The sequence below is a fragment of the Cheilinus undulatus genome, linkage group 21, assembly GCF_018320785.1.
Source record: "Cheilinus undulatus linkage group 21, ASM1832078v1, whole genome shotgun sequence".
NCBI classification, from domain to species: Eukaryota; Metazoa; Chordata; class Actinopteri; order Labriformes; family Labridae; genus Cheilinus; species Cheilinus undulatus.
The window spans coordinates 12722603-12737995 of record NC_054885.1 but is presented as its reverse complement, the minus strand read 5'-3'; the positions used below and the strand labels follow the sequence as shown (position 1 = coordinate 12737995).

The 15393-nt window shown below is 43.2% G+C and overlaps 1 protein-coding gene across 1 annotated transcript in view; it reads left to right on the top strand.

The window, feature by feature from the left end:
* The first annotated feature begins 640 nt into the window (after positions 1-640).
* Positions 641-15393, top strand: part of fscn1a (fascin actin-bundling protein 1a) — a 31209-nt gene continuing 16456 nt past the window's right edge. The window contains exon 1 of the mRNA XM_041777700.1: positions 641-1692. Within this exon, the coding sequence (XP_041633634.1) occupies positions 852-1692 (841 nt within the window). The 5' untranslated portion in view covers positions 641-851. The remainder of the gene's footprint in view (positions 1693-15393) is intronic.

The following is a 15393-nucleotide window of genomic DNA, read 5'->3' as shown; positions in this document are numbered from 1 at the left end:
GGGGAGAAAAATGGATGCAGGGGGCCCCATCTCTGTGTTCACCCAGGGCCCCAAAATACTAAATCCGCCACTGACTTCACCATGGAAAAAGGAACTTTATTTGTATTTTACTTTTAATACAAAATAATAGAGTAAAATTCTTGCATTTAAAAAAAGGGAAAAGAAAGTAAGAAAAGGAAACAGTTAAAAGGTCAGGTTTGACCCTAAAATGTGAAGTCACAGATTGACTGGTCCACTTAGCTGGCCTCTATGTGGTCGTGTGAAGGTAATGGGTTAGTACTGATACCAAGACTTGCCGCAAAAGTATGCTACTTGATCTTGGTTTAGGAAAAAGTGGTATCAGTGCATCCCTACTAGAATAGATTGGAGAAAAGAGAAAGGAAATGTGCAAATAAGAGAAAGAAGAGGAAAGTGTACAGAGAAAACTGGAGAAGAGACAGGAAATGGAAGGAGAGGAAAATGAGGAGATGGAATGAAGAAGACAGAAAAGAATGTGGCTGAAGAAGGAGTAATAAAAGAAGAAAAGACGAGAAAAATTCAACTCCCAGATTTCTCTCCATCAGAGGGGCGTGGTTTGAAGCGCAACGTCACTGATGGTTATATAGGCTGCAGCTGTGGCGGCGGGCTCGCGCTGCTGAGACAGGCAAAGCACAGAGGACCGGTGGCGCGCGCTCTCAGACTCCCTCTCAGCCGCACACACACACACTCCCCAAACAAAGAGAAGCACGCGAGGCAGCACAGAGCATCCCACCCTTTCGAGCTCACTAACAGAACCGCCCCCCCCCCGAAAACGACCCCCCCTCCAAGACAGAACCGGTCCGGACCGAGGCTCGAGCTCACAGAGAAACACAATGACAACTAACGGCGCCACTAACGGAACCAGCGACATGCTGCAGATCCAGTTCGGTTTGATCAACTGCGGGAACAAATACCTCACGGCGGAGACCTTCGGCTTTAAAATCAACGCCTCCGCCACGAGCATGAAGAAGAAGCAGATCTGGACCCTGGAGCAGAGCGGGGACGAGTCCAACGGGAACGTGTTCTGCCTCAAGTCACATCTGGGCCGGTACATCGCCGCCGATAAGGACGGGAACGTCACCGGAGACAGTGAGACCCCCGGCCCGGAGTGCAGGTTCATCATCACCGCCCACGATGACGGCCGCTGGTCCCTGCAGTCCGAGCAGCACGGCCGCTACCTGGGCGGCACCGAGGACCGGATCATCTGCTTCGCCCAGACCGCCTCTGTGGCGGAGAAATGGAGCGTGCACATCGCCATGCATCCGCAGGTCAACATCTTCAGCCTGACGCGCAAGCGGTACGCTCACCTGAGCTCCAAGGTGGACGAGATCGCCATCGACCGGGACGTCCCGTGGGGGGTGGACTCCATGATCACGCTGGTGTTCCGCGAGCAGCGCTACCACCTGCAGACCTCCGACAACCGGTTCCTGAGGAACGATGGCGCGCTGGTCGCCACCACAGACAAGAGCACGGGCTACACGCTGGAGTTCCGCTCCGGTAAGGTGGCGTTCAGAGACTGTAGCGGCAGGTACCTGGCGCCCTCTGGGCCCTCCGGTACCATGAAGTCCGGTAAGAGCGCGCGCGTGGGGAAGGATGAGCTGTTCGTGCTGGAGCAGAGCCACCCGCAGGTCGTGCTCACCGCAGCCAACGAGAGGAACGTCTCCACCCGGCAAGGTGGGTGTGGTGGTCCGGGGTGTGCGTGAGAAGGCCCGGTGGTCTCTGAGTGACAGGGTGTGATTGTGTGTTGGTATCTCATCCTCTGGCAGAGTAAGGGTTAAAGTGATGGAATGTCAGACAGCATCCCCCCTGCAGCTGGGGCTGGGCAGTCCCAGTTTTACCATGTGTCCATAGATTTTCTCATAAGATGGGGGAAATGCTGCATCAGACTGCACCTTAAATCTGTCTTGCAATAGAATCATGTCAGACTATGAAAGAAAAACCTTATCCTGTTTTGGCCAGCAGACTGGCAGCACTACAAGTATGATTGCAGCCAGTCATTACTGTTGTCTTGACTGCTATCTGCTCAACTCTGCTAGAGTAAAGAAATGCCAATCATTGCTGCAACAGAAGAGCTCTGTGTGATGCTAGTGAAAGATGATTATGGACTTGTCCCAATATATCAGGAAGCCTTGAATGTGATAACAGTTGACCTAGCTATGCTAGCTTTATTAAACAGAAAAACCCCAGAGGGGAAGAATGGAGAATTGACTACTTTCACCATGATAAATGACAATGCAAAAGTGTTGGCTGGCATCAGGCTACACATCATTGAAGTCAGGTCAAGATGTCAAACCAGACAGAAGATGCATTCAAATTCTGTCATGCCAGTCTTGTTGAAACATGGTTGTGGGGCATTTTGGATGTATTGTTGATTATGTCACACTAAGAGGGTGTTTGTTTATAGTCAGGCCCTGGGCTTGACGAAAAGCTGCAACAACACAGTCAGGCCAAAATCTGCGTACACTTGTGTAGTCTAATCCAGCCTTAAGACCATGAAATCACAAGACGTCAACATAGATCAGTACCCATATTGTTCAAATGTATGCATAAAAAGTAGTTTGATCTGAACTAGAACTAGTCATTAGGTCAGATTTATGCTGAAGTCCTTAATTTGTAAGTCCATACATGACTGGTCTTAAATGTCCCCGGCTGTGCGCAGCTATGGGGTCCCCAGTTAACCAATTAACTAAGGTTAATTTTAAATGAATAGTGTGAAAAATGTCTCTACCAGGGGACTCGGGACCAAAACAATAACAATATGACAAGACCAAGCACTGCCAAGCTCCACCTATCCCCATTGTTTTTCTTGTCTTGTTTTAGACTCTGTCCAATATAAACAGCTTCTCATTAAGAAACATTTTGTTTTCGTTCATAAATTTTTCACAATAAAAGAGAAGTACACTGAAAAAGGCACTTCCAGGTTCACGCTGGAAGCTGTCTCGAATGTGCATGTGCACTTTTGCTCACAATTTGAAGTTCTTCTGTACTCTTGATCATAACAAAACAGTCCTGTTGCAATAAAAACAAAGAGGGTTGCCTGTTCCACTCACTTGAACAAATGTTGCCAACATATTTGTGCAACTTAGACATAGCTCTCTTTCTCTTTTGGTTGCAAATACGAGTGAAGATCATTATGTTGACACACTTTCTAATACCACCAATTAATATAATATAAATGCAGTGTAGGTAGTTTGTAAGAGTTTGTCTGCAGTTTTTGATAGAGAGCAATAAAAGCCCACTATCAGGTGTGTAGGATCTCCATTTCTATTGCTGCAGTTTCATACAGATTTGAATACAGTTTGAATTCCACTAGAATCATATCAGCGTTTATCATTCTGGTGCTGTGACAACTATTTGTTAAAAAAATATTTTGGTACATTGCTCCATGTTGCCCAGCCCTACCTTCAGCACACACGTTTGCATCCTTATTTGACACAAATGTTTCAGACGCATGTATGTTTTCACATTTGCCTGTTACATCTGATATTAAAATAACAGTACATTAAAGTGCAGGCAGCAGTAGCGCACACTGTCGCTGGAGTCATGGAGTTTAATCCATGACTTATAATCCTCAGTGTCCCATTCCCAGAATAATTTAAGCAATAAATCTGGTAAAAGCACTCTGAATTTTGTCCCTGTTAGCTGCCAGGGTTTTACTGACTGCTAGCATGGAACAAAGAAGGGCACAGAGTCCTTGGCCCTGTTTAACACACCATGTGCACGTGTGCCATCATTCAGATGTAAAACAGCTTCGAACGAGCCAGAGGCTGAAGTGGCACAAAGCAGAACAGCTCCACAGTTAGAGGAGAGAAAGCAAGATAAACACGGCCACCGTTGCAAAGAAGATGGCTGAATCCAGATGTTTTATGAGCAGCAACCTGTGAAGCTCAGTAATAAAGCAGAGCATTCAGAAATGAATGTAGATTGGTCCTAAACTGCAGTTCCTCCAGCAGCCACCTGGCTGGCTCCAGAAGTGAGCCAATCCCTATTGGGTCCCATAAAAACAGGCCAAATTTACTGCTAAATTTTATGTGTACAGCCTTGTATGAGAATGTTTCCAGGCCTTATGTGTGGAGATGCATGCATGGATTCTCTTCCTTCCACTGACCAAACACGTGGTTGCTAGCTTAATTGGTGACTCTTGATATTTTAAAGTTGTTCATCTCTGTAAGCCAACCCTCTGACCCTCAGTGCAGAAGCGGTGTAGGTGTGATTAGATAGAGGTGAACCGGCCATAGTAGCCTGTGCTCTTGTGAGTTAAAATCTAGTTTGTAGCTAGTTTAGTTGCTAGCTTCTAGCAGCATGTTAGCAGGGTTTGGTTTCTGCGCTAACTGTCTCTAGCTTGTTAGTTAGCTCTTGGTATCTTTGATTCAAGGATTATTTGTAGTTGACAGTACATGGAAGTAAGTGCTGTTGATGGATTTTGTTTTTAAAACCCCTGGGCTTCGAAAATTAGAAAGCCGATATGAACGATCACTTTGCTGACACGTTATCAGCACACAGTTCTGTCATTAGCAGGCTAATCTTTTCTACTGGGATATCATCACAGAAAACGTTTGCTAATGAGTGCTAACAGGACTCTTTTCCATTTGAGTAATGAGAATTAGGGAAACTATTGTAAAGTGGTTGGGTTTGAAATCCAACTCACTCTGCAGAACAATGCCTAGAGAAGATATGACCCATATGGACAAAAGTATTTGGCCACCAACCCATTTCACCAACAGGGATTGTTATATTCAATTACATTTACTTTAATATGGAGTTTGCCCCCTTTTGCAGTTATAGCAGCGTCTACTCTTCTTGCTTTCCATAAGATTTTGGAGTGTTTCTGTTGGAATTTGTGCCCATTCGTTCTGAGGAGCATTTATAATGTCAGGCCCTGATGTTGGACAAAAAGACCTGGCTCGCAATCTGTGTTCCAGTTCATCCCAGAGGTGCTTGATGGGATTGAGGTCGGGGCTCTGAACCAGTCAAGTTCTTCCTCATCAAACTGTCTTTTTAGTCCTTGCTTGGTGCGCTGAGACACAGTCATGTTGAAATAGAAAAGGGTCATCCCCAAACTGTTGCCACAAAGTTGGAAGCATAGCATTGCCCAAAATGTCAATGCTGAAACATTTAAATATAATGTATACCATTATCCATACTTCACCAAACTTCACAGTTTGCACAGTGCAGTCAGGCCGGTAATGTTCTCCCTGGCTGCCAATCAGAGAGGCATGATTCAACAGAACAAATTTCCACTGCTCCACAGTCCATTGTCGATGTGCTTAACACCACTCAATCCAGCGCTTGGCATTGGACTTGGTGATGTGAAGCTTGCATGCAGCAGCTTGGTCATGGAAACCCATTTCATGAAGCTCCCGCTGCACAGTTTTTGTGCTTACATTGATGCAGGTAAGTTTGATTCTCCTCAGCAATAGTTGTTGACCCATTCTGTGATTTAATGTGGTCTTCTGCTTCATGGCTGAGTTGCTGTTGTTCCTAAACGCTTCCACTTTCTTATAATGTCACTTACAGTTGACTGTGGCATATCCAGCAGAGATGGTTGGCAAAGGTGGCATCCATCACAGTACCACGCTTGGAGCTCTTCAGAATGACCCCTTGTTAAACAGTATTACTAATTTAGCCACCATTATAACTGGTAATTATTTCATCTCTTGTCATCACATGTAGTTTTATTTATTCATTTCCCCCTCATATAGAATCACTACAGTTTTTCCTTTTGGTGAAAACACTCTTCTGAATGTAAAACATTAGTCATTTCCATAAACACATGGGAGCCTCTATCATCAGTATTTGGCTCAAGTATCTCTGATGTCATTGCCTCCCTCAAACCCAAAAACCCCCTGGCTTTATTTCCTGCAGCTGTGTGATAAACGACCTGGACATAAAAGCAGACGTAATGGTTCTTTATAGGTAGGACATTAGCTGACTGTATCAGTCTTCATCATATGTGTGAGTGTTTTTGTGAAGCTCTGTCCATTTGTGTCTGGTCTTCAGCTGTTCAAGTGGGCAAACACACAAGCATGCTCCCTCCACCTTCTTCCTTCCTTCCCTCCCTCCCTTTTCCCTCCTAACTTTTTCCATTGCTATCACCTCCCTTTACCTCTACACTCACTGCTACTCTATTCCTCCTAAAAATTTTTCCTTCTACATATTTCATCATTTTCTTCTCTTTTCATTTCCTCATGCTTCATCCCTCACCCCTCCTCCTCTTCTCACCCCTCCCCCATTCTTCCATCAGGCCTCACTGCTGTGTGAGGTTATTATCAGTGGCATCCCTCCTGCTGAACAGTTGAGGGGTGTCTAACTAGATCATGAGTCACTGAATCTTCACCATGAATTAATTAAAAGCCCTTAAACGTTCTGAATCGTGCTTTGAAAATCTCCTTGACTCAGCACAAAAACAAACACGAGTGCCATTCTGGCGACAAACGTCTCAGAAAGTAGATCCTGTGGTGGTTTCTGTCTGCTGTAATGAATGATAGGAACCTACTAATTGATACTGTTTAAATCTATATTTACCGTCTGGCTTTACTGGAGTGAACTGGTGAGAACTGGTGCGGTTTGGTGTTTTTTTTTCTCCTTTTTCCAGAGAGAATCTGTCCATTCTTTAATTTTTCCACTCCTGTCTCTCTGTCACACAATGAGCTGGTTTGTTCAGCCTCCCTGTTTGGTTTACTTGTCTTCAGGATATTTGTCCACTTTTCTCTCCAAACTAAAAATCGAGGCCACATTAAAGGTGGATCAAAGTAGTCGTGACGTGAAACGTTACATAAATTTTTACATTTTTAAACTGACCTCAAAAATCAGATGATGGCGGTCTGTGTCATGGGGGAGCAGATTGTAATTTTTAATCCTACTCTGAAAAAGTCATTTTTGTTTGTGGGACTTAATCTGATTATCTCTTTTATTCTGAAGGGTTAAGCTGTTTTAATGCTAGGGAAACATCCTGCTTATGTTGTAATTAAATCATCCTAAAACAATTAAAATGAATACTTCAGTTCAGGCATTATTCCTGTGCGAACAAGAAAAAAATACACACTACTATGGTGTGTTTCAGCCTCTTGAATTCGAAGGTCTTACTGTTTCAGCTGGGATTTTATCCTTATCTATGAAACATGAGTACAGTGTAACCATTGTATAATGTTAAATAACTTTAAGCCATGACTTCCTTTTCCATATGGCATTTATATCTGTAGTGTAAACCCACTCATTTCTTAGCATCCTGCAAACAGACAGGATACACAGTCATGCATGTAAGTTTTAGCCATGTTGGGCACCAGGCCTCTTCACCTGAGGTAGTCAGCAACCCTAGGCCTGGGATTCTCAACCTTTTTCAGCCTATAAAATAAAGGTGCAAAAGACCGGGGACCTCCACTGTACCTGATGGTGGTTGAGGCATAGTTGAATGCAGCAATGCATGGTCAAGAGTAGTCATGTGCAGACTTAGATGTTACATTTTCTTAAACATTACTTTGATTTCAGCATGAATTTCCCCAAATGACAGTCTTTTTATATTACATTTAATGCATTTCATGCATATATTTTTTATTGGAAATGGGTAAAATATACAATTTGAAATAATTTTGGATTTCTTTGGTTTTTAGAAGGCGTCTGGCAACCTCCTTTCAGTAGCTAGGTTTCCATTACAGTTTTTCGCAAAATAAAAGCGATATTTCTTTAATTTCGACTCAGTACAATTGCGCTTTGAATGCTTTTCCATTGAAGGGAGTTTTGGGAATGAGCCTTGCAATTCTCGTAGTCTCATCTCCCGTGAATCCGCTGCATGGAAGCTGGACGCTCAAAACCTGTTGCGTGTTGGTACGGTTTTGATTACATCTACAGCAGTTGCCTTGATAATTCTGAACAAAAGACAGAGGCAACGGATGATAGTTTAGAGGCACCGTTCCCAAACGCTGTCTATGAGTGATTTTCCAGATGGATGTGTGAAACAAATCCATCTGGCGTGCCAGGTTAATGTCAGGCTGATCTTGGTTGGTCAGAGAATTTAACCGCTAAGCAGATGGATGAGCATCTGTTGACATTAACATCTCAGCTAACTATTAAAAAAAGTTATTTTTTTGATTTACTGTGCCCACCTCTGGTTGATCCATCTTAAACTTCAAATGTACTAAAAACAGGAACCAGAGCACCTCTCATACTGGAAATCCATACCTCTGTGTACAGAGAATCTCTTAATAGAGATTACACTCAAACCAGTATAAAGTCACTGGTTTTAGAGATTAGATCTTCATTTCAAGTCATAACTGAGGAGTTCAGTGAAATAGTTTGGCTTCACTTTTCTTTAAGTGGCCTTTTTGCACCTCCACTTATATTACAGGTATATTAAACAGTTTGTTGCCTTCATAGAAATGCACATTTCCACTGATATCTAACTCCATCTGACTCAGTGACGCTTATCCTGACGTGACGGATCCACCGTGACCCTGCTAAAGGAACTCTGGATTTTCAGGTTTTCTGGTAAACAAACAAAACTTGTTTACTTTCAGTGTTTTGCACCAAAGAGCTGTGTAATGTGATGAATGCACTTTTTCCTGAAATTATGGTTAAAAAAAGTACATTCTAGCATATTTTTCCTCTCTTTTCTAACTTGTCTTCTTTGGTGGTCATCTCCTCCTTCATCTTCTCCAGCAGATTTTATTTTTGTTGCCGCGGCAACAAGCACACCCTGTCCTGTCTGTGATTCACTCAAACCTACGCTGTGTCTTCGCTGCATATGCCCTGCATCATAACAAAGGTTGCACTCTGTGCTATATCCACTTTATTAATATTCCCAGTGGAGCCTCGGTGTTGACAGGACACGGTGCATCTATTGACAGGAATGCATACACTAAAGAAGCCGCTTTCTGAGTGTCTGTCATTGAATGTTTGAGGCTGAATGCATAGTGGTCAGTTCATGGTGAACCGTAAGTTTCCCCTTTGTTTGAAGCAGCTGAAAAATGTCAAGTGTCTGAGGTAATGTCCTTTGCATGTTTCTGCACATGTGCAAAGGAATTCTGATGCCAAGTCAACAGGAGGTATTCCACACTTGAATGGACAGAAGGTCAAATAGTCACAGCCCCAAATCAGCCCATCATGCAAGTTTTATTTGACCTTAAATCCTCATTACCTATGGTGTCTGAATAACAAAGAAAGAGGTCTGAATCTCTACATCAGTTCCTCATTCAAACCTCCAACCAATGTCATTGCGCTGTGGATGAATTGTGGAGCGGAAATAAACCGTCTCCAGATGTTTTCTGACCGCACAGCTGCTCAAAGCTGCTCCGGGCTCTGCTGTGACTTTCTGCCAGGCAGACCTCGGCCAAGATGGCAGCTGCAGTCAGCTGGATTTTATTAGTTGCCGGAGGTTTTGGACGTGTGGGTAAAACCTCAGGTGGGTCAGTCCAAAAGCTGCTTTGTGCGATCAAAAGTGACTCGACTCGTACTTCATTCTTATTGAGAAAGTTTCAGAGCAAATCCAGTTTAGAGGTTTCCTCATTACCATAAAATATTTATTTTTTTCTGAACAAGTCCAAATGTGAGACATTTGAGAGCCATCTAAATGTTACCACCTTTTTTATGCTTCCACTCCTTCTTAAAGTAATTTTTGTTTACATATTTGACTGAAGCGAGATGAACAAAGAGTTTTTTTATAGTTTAAAACTCTTCTGATTGCTCTTGTTGTTTCTTCTAACCAGAGCTGGTCAATCAAAATACTGAAGTATTATAAACAGTAGTTTTAAAGCTACAAAAATAAAGTATCTCAACTTGATGATATCTGCTAATTTCATGAAAGTAACAGTCAAAAATCCAACTAACATTGGATTAGAACATAATTTAACAAACACGAAAATACAACATTTTTAGCACTTTTAACATTCTTTCCTCATTAATCTTCAAGATTTTCATGTAGCAGTTAACAGCCAAATCTGTAAGATAAATCCACCATTGCAGTCTTTTTAAACGGGCTGTCATCTTTTAGTGCCATTTTGCTTCTGTTATCTTCTAATTGGTGCCTGCATTATTTATAATCGGCATTAATATGACTCTTGTTTCTGGTTTGTAACGTCAACCCAGGTCAACCCTGCGATGAACATGGTCACAAATTCCCTGAGTGACTTTTTAACGACCCTCTATGGACTGAGACACCATTATAAGTCAGTTAGCCCCAAGCTCAATGGCCTTTTAGTGGCCTGTTCTGCCTTTAAACTGTGTACATGTGAGCCTGCTGGTTTGTCAGCTAAATGGATAAGAGCCCGTCATATCCTGTAGACTACTGGTCTGACCAATACTGAGTAAGTGCTGATGACTCTGTAACTGATTCTCCCCTCCTGAAGACATAAAATGTCAAATTCCTGGTCGGGCAGTGAACTTTGGATGTTGACCAACTGTATCTTGTGACAGACAGCCTTTTAGTCAACTGGAAATTGGATAATTACATTTATTACAGATGATATTAATGCATGAAGCTGCTCTGTCTTAAATACATTACCCATTCATTAAAGGTTTTAAATGCCAAGCAACTGAAGAGACTGAAACGAAGATTTTTTAACTTTTCTCAATAGTCAGTTACAGGTAAAACTTGGTTTAGCAAAGAGAATGGATGCTGTGCTTTACAGCCAGCCTATTTCTGTCCTCTGTACAGGGAACACATTTTGACAGTCACAATTCCTGCAGGACTTTTTTGTGGCAGGATGAAGTGACTTAATCTGCTGATGACAATGAAACAGTCCATGTATAATATTTATGTGAAGTGGCTGGTATGGCTAGTATTCACTGCGAAAGGAGCCAGTTGAGGTGGTCCTGGCATCTGATCAGGATGCTTCCTGGGCGCCTTCCAAGGTGGATGATGGATGGATTGTATTAATGGAATTAGAGCTGCTAAGAGATGCAGTAATATTTCTGCATCTTTAGAAACGAGCACAAACAGCTAGCCTTAGCTTATTAAGTGTCTTGCCTAAAGGCACATTAGTATGGGACTGTAGGAGGTGAAGATCAAACCTCAGACCTTTGGGTTGAGAGATGACCAACTCTGCTAATCCACAATCAAGTGTTTTTCGTACAGTTTGAAGGAGACTATCTAATGGGCCACTGCAGTGACATTACTCAAGCCAAGATTGGTTGACGTCACCAAAAGTTGATGGCAAAATTAGTCTGCAGTGGATGTAATTGTTGGTGATTTGTTGGAATCTTGTTTGTGTTTTTCATGCTGTTTTGACATTGTTTTCTGGAGTGGAGATTAAGGAGTGTGACTTCTAATGTTCTTGCTATCTTTGCCGAGAGTGTAATGCTAATAAGCAGCTTTGAATCGACATGGAAACCAAACGATACCATTGTGTCCTAAAACCTCTAAACTGTTCAAAAAATACTTGGAAGGGGATTGGATGAACATTTTGTCTGTCGCGTTTATGACGGACCAATCATAGCAACAAGACAAAATGAGGTCATAAGAATGCACAGCTCCTGTAGTAACCTGAGCTCAACAGACAGGCAATGCAATAGTTTATATAAAACTCATGCCAAGGCCATCTGGGGGGTAGTACAAAGACATCTTCTCTGCCAAGGAAAGCCTACAGTGTGGCTCTTTGCTTCTCCCTCAATAAAGAAATTCTGTCTAGATCTGATCAAAACTGTCGATAAAGTTACATCCAGGCTAATAGCTGCACTTGTGGCAGTCATTGCTTACAAAACAACCTACACCTCACCTGTAACTATTTCAAACTGTTGAGAAAAGCTTTCAAAACTGCTCTTTGCCCTGCTTTTAAAACAGAAATGAGCTAATTGCTACGCCAGTGGCAGTCATTGCGTCCAGCTTCTAGTACAGCTAAACCCAGCACCGTAGCTACTGCCTCATTCTCCTCAAATGATGCTGATTAGATAGAACCATTTTCAGACCTGGCACAAATGTAGATTGGAGCTTTAGAAGATGGATCAACCTGATGACAGAAATGGAATCTGGCCAATCCAAGAGTGAAAAAGCTAATTTTAGCCAGTGTTGCCTACCTGCTACATCCACTATAGTAGCAATTTTGGTCCAACATCTTTCCTTGACAGTTGGATTATAGTTTTACAGGACATGTTGTGTGAACACTCATGTGCTTGGTACTAATCAACTAGATTGTGCTCCATTTCTGTCATCCATAGGTTTTTAAGCTTCATTTTCCCTGTTATGATCACAGCTGTGTTCGTTGTGCTTCCTCTTTCAGTTAGCTTGCCTCTGGATTGGCTGTTGTTCCACTCCACATTAGAAAACTCTTGAAGTTGTTCCTTAAAAAGCTAGTCTGGGCCATATTTTTAGAATTACCATAAATTGGACTATTTCTGGCCATCTGCTGTGACTTCTTTGATTTATATAAATAAAGGAAGTCGCTGATTTAGTCCAAGAAATATACTGTACACTCCTGAAACAGCAGATTGTTGTTTGCACATCTAAAACAAATAAAACCTGATATAAACTTAAGAGTCTCTAGCTTTCATGCTGAACTGAGCTATTGTATGGCAACTGTAGCTTATATATTAACCATAAGATTTGTCTCTGTATTGATATTTACATAAAATCATCAGGGAAATGAACTCTATTAATACCCCAAATGTTAAACTATTGGGCTGTTTTTTTACGTTAGAGTTGCTTAAACAGTCGTCTTTGTTCAGATTTATCTTTGAAAATGATCTCAAAGCAAACGACCACGTTCAGATCACAGACAGAAATGATGTGTTTATGCAGACTGCACTGCAAGCTCTCTGAATTGTTGAAATCGGGTCAAATGAGGCCTACAATCAGGCTTTAAATTATGTGTTGAGTTGTGTTTGTGTGGTCAAAGAAGGCGACAGAGACTGTGGCTCTGTTGTGTCTGGCCATGATTCAGCCCTGACACCCTTTCTGTATCCTTCACCCCGTCCTCCCCGCTGGCAGGAAATGAGACATGAGGCACACAGCCCTGACCTTGGCGGGTGTGTGTTAATCCCTGTGGGGTAAAGGGTGGTGATTTGCTGCAACACATCAACTCAATTGGCACACTCACTCGATTAAAAAAAGGAGGAAAAAGAGGGGATTATTGCATCCTTGGTAGGTTTCACTGAGGTTTTAATTTGTTTGTAGACTTTCAGTCTGTTTGTGTTTTTCAGACAGTGCCAGATGATCTGCCTCAGAGCACCAGGGAACCTCTCCTCCTTAATGTCATCTTCTTTATTATAGGTTAGGCTTCAGTCTGTCTCCGCTGTGTCGTTCGGCTCATCTCTGGGTGTGTCTCCTCTCCTCTCGTGCCCACTAACTAACAGTCCAACTTAGACTGAGCTCGGTTTGTGGAGCACACTGATCACAGAATGGACTTTGAATCAATTAACTAGAAAGATTTAGGACATCCCGGGGCACAATGACGAACAGTATCTCCCAGGTCTGACCTCATTTTACTATTGTTAGGGGAAACGGGATTATCCCGATTCACAATGACTATTTACCTCTGACGTCAACCCCATGATGGGAAACCCATATACAGTTATGATCTTATAATGTGGCTGTGTTCCACTTTTTAAGCTGAGTATCTTACATTTGATGTTGACCAACTTCAGACAGTTAATAGCTGCTCTTAAAATGCTGAGCAAGGAGGCTGAAATGTTGGGTAGGCATTCACAGGCACCTGGATGCAGCCATCGAGCCTGTGTCTGTGGATGGTAAGTGCATTGGAGTTTTGGAAGAGTTCACCTACCTTGGAAGCGTAACCCATCGATTCACTGACTGCAAGGATGAGATCAACTGCAGACTAGGCCTAGCACATGGGGCAATGGGTTCGCTGGGCAAGAAGGTGTGGCACTCCTGGTGTCTGAGTATGCAGACCAAAGTCAGTCTTTTGGTCTTTGGTCCTCAGGTCAGTGGTCAGATATATTTAATAAAAAATAGTAGAGCTTGGGCCTACGGCAGTAAAAAGATGTAACAAAACAATGAAACAGGACGAAACATGCATGTTATATGGAGTCACATAGATAATTTGGCGCAATTTTTGCACCCACTGAAAAGGGCTGCGCAACCCTCTTTTTTTGGTTCCAACCAACCAACTGAAAACCACTGCTCTAGGTCCTCTGTTGACTGATGACAAGGGGGGTACCGACTGGACTCCTGCGATGACTTCTCTTCTGCACATTTTTGGGAAAGACCTTGTGTCTAATGCTGACGTGTTGGGGAGGTTCAACTTGGAGGATACCTGGAGAGATGGGGCATGGACGATGGCTATCAGGAGGCCAAAGTAGTACAGGACCAAGGTTGGCAACAGCGTTTGCTCAATAACTGACTGACCTGACTTTTGGTTGAAAAACGGCTAAGTATGAGTGTTTTTATGCCTTTATTCATTTAGGACACCAGATAGATTTGACCTATAGGAAAGGAGCCACAGGCCGGTTTTGAACCTTGGTCGCCGGCCTCAAGGACAGCATGCTCGATACGTGGGACCTGTGGACATAAGCACTGGGCTACCGGTGCCCCAAAATATGTTAACACTGAAATTTAGCCAAATTTTCACCTTTTTACTAACGTTAATGAGGAATCACCATCTTTTGTGTTGTATCATGTAGAACTACTAAAGCACAAGTATTAGCCTGAAGGGCGTTTCTCTTTTTGGTCAGGCCTTTTCACCCCTGCTAGTACACCAGGAAACCATGGGTGGTTTTTGGGCCCTTGGGACATCCACAGCATGACTAGAGGCTCGTAGCACCCCAACTACCCTCCTGGATGGTACCCCAGGCCATGCTTACTTGCCACATCTGCCCCTAACTCTGCCCTAAAGGCCCCAGCCTTGATATATTTCCAACAGATTATTGTCCCATTCACTTAATGTAGTTCATATAATGTAATTTAGTTTTTAACTTAAAATAAAGCCAGATATCCCTCAGAATGTTTCCTTTGGAGGGATGTTTTCTATGTAAGCTAGTCAGCTGCTGAATGCCACTTCGGTGTAAAATGTCAGCAGTGTAAAGTTGTCCCGTTTCAGTCCTCTGTGTTCACTTTGTCCTGACTGTATGAGCGGCGGTGTTCCAGTCACAGCAGTATTCAGTGTGTAGGTTGGCGGACTGTACGTGTGTTTGGATCAGAACAAAGGCCGATGATCTGGCTCCCCGATTGTGCCCCAGCTGGCCGCCTCCTCAGCCGGGCCCGCTGAACAATAGGAGACGTGCACACACACATAAGCTCGATACAATCGCATGCGTTCACAGCAGGCCTCAGTTGCTGTCTCACAGTAACCGGGGCCAACAATCTGTGCCTGCCACCATCAGGCTGCCTGCGGTGGGTGGGGTGGACAGAAAGATAGAGGGGTTGTTTTCAAGTGTGCCATGTGTTTGGTGTGGTTTGGGTGGATTCTGCATGCGTGGTCCCTTCTTCGT